General features: G+C 44.0%; 1 protein-coding gene across 1 annotated transcript in view; it reads left to right on the top strand.

Annotated features, from left to right (window-relative positions):
* Positions 1-3,821: 3,821 nt before the first annotated feature.
* Positions 3,822-10,468, top strand: part of LOC134387530 (adhesion G protein-coupled receptor E4-like) — a 57,205-nt gene continuing 50,558 nt past the window's right edge. The window contains exons 1-4 of the mRNA XM_063109981.1: positions 3,822-3,852; positions 6,181-6,231; positions 7,939-8,058; positions 8,962-9,114. Of these exons, the coding sequence (XP_062966051.1) occupies positions 3,822-3,852; positions 6,181-6,231; positions 7,939-8,058; positions 8,962-9,114 (355 nt within the window). The remainder of the gene's footprint in view (positions 3,853-6,180; positions 6,232-7,938; positions 8,059-8,961; positions 9,115-10,468) is intronic.

The following is a 10,468-nucleotide window of genomic DNA, read 5'->3' as shown; positions in this document are numbered from 1 at the left end:
CCTCGTGTCCCTGGGTGGGCTCCAAGATGCTGGCATGTTGTGCCTGGTTGTGGGAGGGAGGTCCGGTCCCTATCACCATGCCCCGGGTCCCTAGGTGGGCTCTGAGATGCTGGCATGTTGTGCCTGGTTGTGAGAGGGTGGTCCAGTCCCCTTCTCCATGCCCTGGGTCCCTGGGTGGGGATCAAGGTGCTGGTGTGGTGTGCCTGGTTGTGGGAGGGTGGTCCAGTCCCCTTCTCCATACCTCAGGTCCCTGGGCAGGCCCTGAGGCATTGGTGCAGTGTGCCTGGTTGTGGGAGAGAGTTCCAGTCCCCAACTCCATACTCCGGGTCCCTGGGTGGGCCCTGAGGCGCTGGCTCAGTGTGCCTGGTTGTGGGAGGGTGGTCCAGTCCCCTTCTCTATGCCTCAGGTCACTGGGCAGGCCCTGAAGCACTGGCGTGGTGTGCCTGATTGTGGGAGAGAGGACCATTCCCCTTCTCCTTGCCACGGTTCCCTGGGTGAGCTCTGAGTTGCTGGCATGTTGTGCCTGATTGTGGGAGAGAGTTCCAGTCCCCAACTCCATACCCCGGGTCCCTGGGTGGGCCCCAAGGTGCTGGCTCAGTGTGCCTGGTTGTGGGAGGGTGGTCCATTCCCCTTATCCATGCCCCGGGTCCCTGAGTGGGCTCCGAAGTGCTGGCATGTTGTGCTTGGTTGTGGGAGGGAGGTCCAGTCCCCATCACCATGCCCCGGGTCCCTGGGTGGGCTCTGAGGTGCTGGCATATTGTGTCTGCTTGTGGGAGGGTGGTCTGGTCCCCTTCTCCATGCCCCTGGACCAGGGGTGGGCTCCGAGGTGCTGGCTTGGTATGCCTGGTTTTAGGAGAGAGGTCCAGACCCCTTATCAATGCCTCAGGACCCCGGGTGGGCCCTGAAGTGCTGGCTCAGTGTGCCTGGTTGTGGGAGACAGGTACATTCCCCTTCTCCTTGCCTCAGGTCCCCGGGCAGGCCCCAAGGTGCTGGCATGGTGTGCTTGGTTGTGGGAGAGAGGACCATTCACCTTCTCCTTGCCCTGGTTCCCTGGGTGGGCTCTGAGGTGCTGGCATGGTGTGCCTGGTTGTGGGAGAGAGGACCATTCACCTTCTCCTTGCCCTGGTTCCCTGGGTGGGCTCTGAGGTGCTGGCATGGTGTGCCTGGTTGTGGGAGAGAGGTCCGGTCCCCTTCTCCTTGCCTCGGGTCCCTGGGCAGGCCCCAAGGTGCTGGTGTGGTGTGGCTGGTTGTGGGAGGGGGGTACAGTCCTCTTCTCCATGTTTCAGGTCCCCAGGCTGGCCCCAACGCACTGGCGCAGTTTGCCTGGAAGTGGGAGTCGGGTCTGGTCCCCAGACCCAAGCCTCCAGTTCCCAGGCAGGCCCCAAGGTGCTGGTGCTGTGCCTGGGCTGGAACTAGTTTTTTGTCCTTTGCTTCTAACACAGGGGAACTTCCTGTGGGAACCAGTACTTGAGCTGTGTGGTTCTTTAAATTGCTACTTTGCTGCCGGTTCCCTAGGGAAAGCTCTTTGTGCAGGTCAGGGTTTAATGGTTGACCTTATAGGTACTTCCAGCTCTCCAGAGACCTGGTGGATCTGTGTTCTGTAGAATCTCTGATCTGGGCCTGAGTTTTTTCATCAAACTGTACCCCATGCAATTCTGTATTCCTGACCAGTCTCCTCTGAGTGGTCTTGTGCTGATTGGGGGGCAGGTTGTCTGTCCTTGCTGTGTCCCAGTGTTCCCCTGGTGGGCCTGTCTCCCCCACCACCCGTGCTGCAAACACTTTTCATGTGCCGGTCCCTTGCAATGACTCACTGGCTTCTGAGTGGCTTCCCTTTATTCAGCTGTTCTGGCCCCTCGCTCCTGTGTGGGTCCATGTGAACCCTATTAGTGGTCTTGCTGTCCTGGAGGCCGCCAAGGCCCTCTTCTCCCCTTCTGCCTCCTAGTAACTCCATCTGAAGGGCACAGCTGTGGCGTCTGCCGGCTCCTGCTCCATGTGCTCAGCAGCTCAAGCCTTAAAGCAGCCGTGGTCCGGCTTAGAGCTCTTTTTTTTTCTCTCATCGTAGTTTCTCCCACCTTCATGAACTCTGTAGGTCTCTCCTCCTCTTCCCCTGAGCTCCAGCGGCCCCGGCTTGGCTGTTGTTACATTTTTATAGCTGTAAATTGGTTGATTTGTAGGAGAGAGTGACGCTGTGGACCATCTATTCCACCATCTTGATTGGATCCCTCATACCAAATTATTTTGATGCAAATCCTGGTCATAGCAATGTTTTACCTGCAAACATTTCCAGATGTGTCTTCAAGATGACAGGTCTCTTTTTAAACACAGCCACTTTATCATACCTATAGCTTCCTTTGGAGAAGCCACCTAAATAGGCAGGTAAGAAAGCTGAGAGTGAATGATTGTATCTACGAAAAATGCACAATCATTCTTTAATGTCATGAATGATTCAGCCTTATAACCTTTAAAAAATTACTTAAGCCTTTAAAAAAACCTTTAAAACCTTATAAAAAATAACTTAAAAAAATTTAAAACTTATTTATAACCTTTAAAAAAATTATTTGTTTGATTAGGGTTCGGTAAGACACTGCAACTGATTGACATGTTTCTAAGTCACTTTTAATCCAGGCTCTTTTGTTGTTGTTGTTGTTTGGACAAAGAAAACATTGAAGTTGTAGAAGTAAAGAGTACTAGAAAGGTTGTTAGCAGAGGCTGGGGCAGGGCACCATCAGAATGAAGAGATGCTGGTCAGAGGGTACAAAGCTTCAGCTAGACGGGAGGAATAATTTTCAGAGATCTATTGCACAGCATGGTGACTACAGTTAATTTATGTCGTATATTTCAAAATTGCTAAGAGTAGATTTTAAATGTTCTCATCATAAAAAAAGATACGTATGGGAGGTGATGTATATCCTAATTATCTTGACTTAGTTATTCCACGGGGTAAACATGTATCAAAACATCACATTGTGCCCCATAAATATATATAACTACTTGTCTATTAAAATATTTTTATTATTTTCTTTTCTTTTAATTTTTTTATTTTAACTTCTCAATATACATTGTAGTTGTTTTTGGTGTCCCTTTACCCATTCCTCTTTACCCATTACCCTTTCCTCTACCCATTTCAAGTTCAAGGAATTGTGATTGTTGTGTCTTCTTCCCCTCACCCTTTATTTGTTTGTATATTTATTTATTTTTAGCTCCCAGAAATAAGTGAGAATATGTGGGTATTTCTGTTTCTGTGCCTCACTTGTTTCACTTAATATAATTTTCTCTAAGTCCATCCGTGTCGTTGTGAATGGCAGTATTTCATTCTTTTTTATAGCAGAGTAGTATTCCATTGTGTAGATGTACCATGGTTTCCTTATCCACTCATTTGATGATTTAAAAAAAATTTTTTAAAAACATAAATAATAATAATGTCAAAAAAGAAAGAAAGAAAAGAACTCAGTAGTTTGTCTTGTGAAATTTTCTAGCGTGTAACTTGCTCATTGCAAAGGAACGTAATTTTAAATTCTAGCCAAATATTCCACTGGATGCATCTATGAGTATGATTTACCATTTGTTGGGTTGTATAAGCTTGTTTCCTCTGCTATGATCATCCCTGCAGGATCCTTTCCTTGAGACAGTTTCCCAAAAGTAGAATTGTTGGGTTAAAAGAGAGGCAGAAATTAAAGCATTCTGGTATGCCATAGGTCATGTGGCTTCTAAACTTTGTGACATCGGCAGTTGGTTTTCACGGGGCTTCTTCATTCCAGAAACTCTTACCACGTCTGGCTTAAGAGAGATTCTCAGATTGTTGTTCCTGGTGTCTCAGTGCTATGGGAAGCAGGTGCCTTCCCCTGCTCTCAGGTAAGTCGAGCAAAGAATTCCCCTCACCTCACCCCATGCCCTGGTATCCCAGCTTTATTTGCTTCCCCAAACTTGGCACTTTCTATGGCAATAACATGTGTGCCTGTCCTATTAGAAACGCTCATACTAAATCTCTTAGGTTGAGGTCTCCCAAAGCAGAACCAAGACAAGGACTTGTGTGTAATTTATTTAGGAAGGGGTCCCAGGAGGTACAAGAGAGGGAGTGGGGGCTATCACACAAGGAAGGGCGAAGGGCCTGTGAAGCATGAGTTAATGAGGGGTGGTAACTGGAGCTTAAACCTGCTGGGGACCCTCCAAGGGACAGTGTAATTTCCAAACATTTCTGGCCTGCCCTGCATAGGCTGCAGAAAAATGCCCTCTTGCAGAGAGGTACAGTAAGTTATTTTCATATAAGGAAATGCCCTCTGGGGTAAGCTAAAGGAACACTTCAAACACCTGCTACACTGATTGACCATCAAGAGGGTCCATGCTTGGAGTGCCGTAGGTCAGTATGTCACAACAACTTGGACCTACACACCCTTCTGCTCTGGGCTTTAGGGTCTTAGAGGTAATAAATATCAACAGGAGGAGTCAGATTCAGTTTAAGGATGGAAGGTTTGTTAGCTGATCTTGCAGGCAAGTTATGTTTAATACTCTATGTCAGCGGTGGGCAAACTTTTTTTGTAAAGGGCCAGATTCAGCTCTGTGAGTCCTAGAGTCTCTGCCTTAACTACTCAGCTCTGCTGTTGCAGCACAAAAGCAAACACAGCCTTTACGTAAATGAATGGGCGTGGCTGTGTGCCAATAAATCTTTATTTATACATATAAAAATGTGAAATTCATGTAGTTTTCATGTGTCATGAAATACTATTTTTCTTTGATGTTTTCCTAATAATTTTGAAAATATAAAAACCATAACATTTAACTCATGGGTTGTACAAAAACAGACCCATAATTTGGTGACCTCTGCTCTAAGAGAATCAAGTGATATTTCTTTTCTTGAAAAAGAAAAGCATTCACAAGGAAATTGCTTATGGTTGAGTGTTTTTGTCTTGCAAAAATGGCCATGTCATATGATTCGACCTAATATGATGACTCTTTAAATATAATGTTTTGTCAGTAACCATGACATTGAGCATAGTAAATATAACCAAGGAGGCAGAAGGAGAGGGGTTAACTTTATCTTTTCCAGTAGATTTCTCTGGTTCTTTGATAATCCAAATGGATCATGAGCACGACAGAAATCCATTTACCTAGATATTATTTCTCACACCTACGCCACTTGGGGGCTGATGTTGGTATAAAAGCACATGCCTCCATATTTTAGCAAGGGATTCCAACACAACCAGCTTGCAATGAAAGGATAAGGGAAAAATCCCTCTGTCAAATGGTTGGTCATTCCCAGCCTATCTGCCTTGAGCAAGTGATATTATATATCCCAGGAAGAAATAGGTGGGAAAGTTTTCTGCATTGCTGAGTTTATTCCCAACTCTAATATGACACTTCTGTCTAATAACATGGCAGCAGAAATGGATCATATTGAAAGCATCCTTAGCCATTCCAAATTTGCTGCAGTATTTGGATTCCCAGGATTCTCATGGTTTGTGTTATTCAGATCTCCTCTTACCCCAGAGAAGGCCCTGGTTGTTAAGGTTAAGCCTGCCCTGTCCACTATCACAACCACCAGCCACATGGGGCTACTGAGTTCTTGAAATGTGGCCACTTTGGATGGAGATATGCTGTCTGTGCAAAACACATACTGAATTTCAAAGACCTAATGCAGACAAAAAAGAACGCGAATAACTAAAAATTTGTTTTATATTGATTATGTGTTGGAATGATAACATCTTGACTATATTGGGTTAAATAATATATATTATTGCAAATAATTTGTATCTGTTTACTTTTTAAAAATGCAGCTATAGATCATTTAAAAGCCCTATGTAGTTTGCATTCTATTTTTATTGAAAAAATAAATACTCCCAGGGTTTGGGGGCTGGACTGATAAAGGGAGACCGTGGAATATAGAAAGGAGATTTCAAAGTTGGCCTTTTGGTGTTACATTTAGAGGAAAAGCTGAACAAGCTACTGGATTTCGAGACACTGGGTCACACAATTGCGATCGGATGTACCTCTCACTCTCTAGTAGTATATGATTCCTACTCCTTTGACTCCTGTCTTTATCCTGCCTGGAAGAATCTGCAGTGAAGTTAGCACATATGATTGGGCAATGAGTTAGGGTTAGTCACTCCTAACTCACCCGGACTTCAACCAAGCAGAGCCCCAGGGAATCCCCATCTAAACTATCTCCTCCGCTCTCTGTTCCAGGTCTCAGTGTCTTGCTGGCTTTATCAGGATCAGGAGCCACGAATTCTGGAGGTGAGTCTATTCATAGCCAAAGGCCGGAGGAAGGGTAATTGGGATCAGGAAGCTTCCTTCTTTCTTAGAAGGGAGGGAAAACTTTTCAAAAGAGAGGAAGAGAGCGCTGAGTCGCTGGTACTTTCTGCATACTCCTTGGAGCTCTAAAGGGTGGTTCCCCCTTTTCCATCATCACCATCATCACCTCTATTTAATTAGCACTTGCATGGCACCAGGATGGCTGCTAAGCAAATTATGCATGTCATCTCATTCTGTCCTCATGATATTCCTACAAAGAAGGTACTAATATTATCCCCACCTGATCAATGGTCCTCTGGTGAAGTCACTGGTTCAAGGTCACATAGCCAGTGAGTGCCGGACTCTGCTCTTTCCTTCCCCAAAACCTGTGTCCTAAGTCATTCTGGAAGACACTTTGCCTTTACCCCAAATCTTGGGTGGTTTTCCCAAGAAGCAGACCCTGAGATAAGGACTTGAGAGCATGTCATTCATCTGGGAAGTGATCCCAGGAAGCACCAACTGGGAGTAGGACATGACATAGAAAGTGGAGAAGCCAATGTAGGACCCATTACTATGCAATGGGTAACCATGTGGGCGACAGGAGCTTGAGTCCCTGAGGCAACTAATGGACATGCATGGATCAAGCACCTAGAAGTTATTTCCCTCAATGGGTGAGAAAGCTTGTTTTTCGTTTGTTTGTTTTTGATTGTGGTAAAATATACATAACCTAAAGTTTGCCTTTTTAACCACTGTCAAGTATGCAGTCTGGTGGCATTAAATTCCTTCATATCGTGCAACCATCACCGCTATCCATCTATCTACAGACACGTTTCATTTTGCAGAAGTGAAACTCTGTACCCACTAAAGAGTAACTCCACATTCTCTTCTTCCAGCCCCTGGCAATCATGATTCTACATTCTGTCTCTATGATTTTGACTACTCTGGGTACCTCATAGAAGTTGAATCACACAATATTTGTTCTTTTATGGTTGGCTTATTTCACAGAGCATATTGTCCTTGGAGTTTATCCGATTTGTAGCATGTGTCCAAATTTCCTTCCTTGTAAAGCTGGACAATGTTCTATCATGTGGATATACCACATTGTGTTTAGAGAGAGAGAGAGAGAGAACAAGCACTGTTTTTTTTAAAAAAAGACTAACTCCTGTCAATCATTGATTGACTGCTCCTAGTAGGGAAGATATTTCTAATCTGCCATGTGGTGGACACAGAGGACTCTGGTGGCCAGAGAAGGCCCTTAGGTGAAGAAACACAGATGCTAGCAGCTGGAAGTTTGACTGTCAGGCAAAAGTGGTTTTGGTGGCAGAGGTGGGACAGGGTGGGCACTGTGAGCATCCATGTTGGGATGTGAGATGGTGCCAAAGGATGTCACAGAGCTATTCCCAAGAAGACATTCTTCCTTATTTTATTTTATTTTAAAGATGACTGGTAAGGGGATCTTAACCCTTGACTTGGTGTTGCCAGCACCACGCTCTCCCAAGTGAGCTAACCGGCCATCCCTATACAGGGATCTGAACCCATGGCCTTGGTCTTATCAGCACCACACTCTCCTGAGTGAGCCATGGGCCGGCCCTAAAGAGGACATATTTCTGACCACAGCCTCTGGTATGTTGTAGGTGCTCAAGGGATATTTCTTAAATGAATGAATGAATAAATGAACAAATTAATGGATGGATTCTGTGTTCCCTGCAGCTTTCTGTCAATGCCCTGAAAATGCCATCTGCTACAACAGCACTCATTGTGCTTGTGAAAATGGATTCCAGTCCACATCTGGGAGAAAATACTTCTTTGGGACCTCTGGTAAATGTGAAGGTATAAATATTTATGAGGTTTTAATTTAATCAATCATTGGTGATAACTATCCTTTCCCATATGTTCTCTGCCCAAGGCACATAAACCCATAGCCTAAATCAAACCCATAGCTCTTCTGCAGAATAATTGACAAGGTACAGATATTGTCTAGATGTACTTGTCCTTGAGTTCTGAGACTAGAGAGAGTAAGTGTGAGTCACCAGCCCAGGGCACCTTCTGTCTGTGGGTTGCCTTGCTTGAACCTCAACTCTGGCACAGGAACGGCTGATGTGGCAGAGATGCAGGACATACAAACATTGCATAAGCCAGCATGTAAGTAGTGTGGTCTCTAAGCCTCACTTACAAACTTTCCTAATAGTGTGTTAACTGATCCTGTCTTTATTCCCTTGCTACTCACTGTGCGTTTTAAATTAACAAGCAGCATAATTCAGTATTTAAACAAAACAAAACAAAACACCTTCCCATCCTTACTCTAGTGATTTGACATACCACCTTTGCCATATTCCAAAGCTCCACAAGTACTTGGGTCTGTTTCTGGACTTTTAATCTATTACACGAGTCTGTTTTTATTTATTCATGCACCCGTCCCTCATTGTTTTGTTGAGGCTTTGTAGCATGTTTTAAGGTCTGGTAAAGCTGGTCCCTACCTTGTAGTTTTTCTGGCTATTCTTGCATAATAGTATCAATTTGTCTCACTTCATAACATTATTGAGATTGCATTGGGCTTATTAATTAACTTAGGGAGAACTGTCATCTTTATAAAATTGATTTGTTCTGTGCAAGAACAGGAGGTGTTGTTTGGATACAATTATGAACAATGTTGGGCTGTAGAGATTCCAGCGGGCAAGGAAAATGGCATATTTCTATGAAAATAAAAAAATAATATTTTCTCTTGATTCACAGATATTGATGAGTGTAAGATGGGGCTGGCAACGTGCACGCAGAAAGCATATTGTAAAAATAAAATAGGAAGATACATCTGCAGCTGTGTGATACAGTATACCGTCCTCAACTGGTTGGCTAGTTTAATTGATATTGATCAGTCAGGATGTTATGGTAAGAACTTCCAAATATTTTTTCCACCATGAAAAGCGGGTGGGGGGAGCCTATGAGAGCTCCATCAATTTCAGGCCAAGGTAAGAGAACAAATCTCTATCCTAACCCTTGGTCCTCATCCCTTTGTTGTCCTTGATTATCTTTTACAAGGAAATGTCATCTAAGCCCATGACTTCAATAACCAACTTCATGTAGATGCCTTACAAACTTATATCTCCAATGCAGGTGTATTTCCTCAGCTTCCAAAAAGACATCTCTAATTTTCTTCTGAACTTCTTTACTTATTAATCTCTCACTCACCTTAAATTCAATTTTTGTCTGTCTATCTGTCTATACACTAAAGCCCATGAGTTTATACCAATACCTTTGACTCCAGTCCAACACTGAAGTTTGTTCTAGCCTGCCGTCTTTCCTTATTTGTAACTTTTTTCTCCAACAATGAGAAACCTGGCTGTCCCTATCTGTGACATATTTATTTATGTGTTCAACCCTAATATAATGCCATATTTTGAGTTAGATTGGATTTAAGTACTGGCGCTTCCATTTACCAGTAGGCTGTTGGTTAATGACTGAACTTATATATGCTTCATCTGTCAATGGGAATAATAAGAATATCTGTGGTGTTAGTTATGTGTTCCTGCAGAGCGTGTCACCCCAATATTTACTGGCTTAAAACAACACATATTGATAGTCTCACAGTTTCTATGGGTCGACACCCTAGGTGTGGCTTAGCTGGCTCTGCCTCAGGGCCTCTGACATCTGCAATCCATGCACTGGCTGGGGCTGCAGGTTCATCTGTAGATTTGACTGGGGCAAGATCTGCTTCCAAACTCACTCCTATGGTGGCTCACAGAATTCAGTGTTTTTGAAGTCTGTTGGTCTGAAGCCCTCAGTTCCTTTGCCGATGGTTGGCGGGAGGCTTCCCTCAGTTCTTAGATATGTGACCTCTCTAGTTTGCTTCGTGATAGCAAGCACCTAAAAATATCCAGAAAGAGAGTTTGAATAATGCAGAAGTCATGGTCTTTTACAATCTAGTCTCAGAAGAGATGTCCTATCACTTCTGCTGTATTCTGCTCATGATAAATAAGTCACTGGGTCCAGTCCACAGTCAAGAGGAAGGGACTACACAAGGGTATGAATACCAAAAGACAGGGACCATTGGGAACCTTTAAGAAACCTGCTTTCTGGATTGAATAACGTTGCCCCCAAATTCACTTCCACCTGGAACCCGTGAACGTGATATTTATTTGCACTAGGAAAGTAAATACACTTCATCTGTTCTTTATGATTAATGCATGTAAAATACTTAGCAGTCTCAGGCACTTAGGAAAGCTTGACAAATATTAGCTATTAT

Source organism: Cynocephalus volans, chromosome 10 (assembly GCF_027409185.1).
Source record: "Cynocephalus volans isolate mCynVol1 chromosome 10, mCynVol1.pri, whole genome shotgun sequence".
NCBI classification, from domain to species: Eukaryota; Metazoa; Chordata; class Mammalia; order Dermoptera; family Cynocephalidae; genus Cynocephalus; species Cynocephalus volans.
Note: the sequence above shows the minus strand (reverse complement) of the source record. Positions and strands in the feature narration are given on the sequence as shown.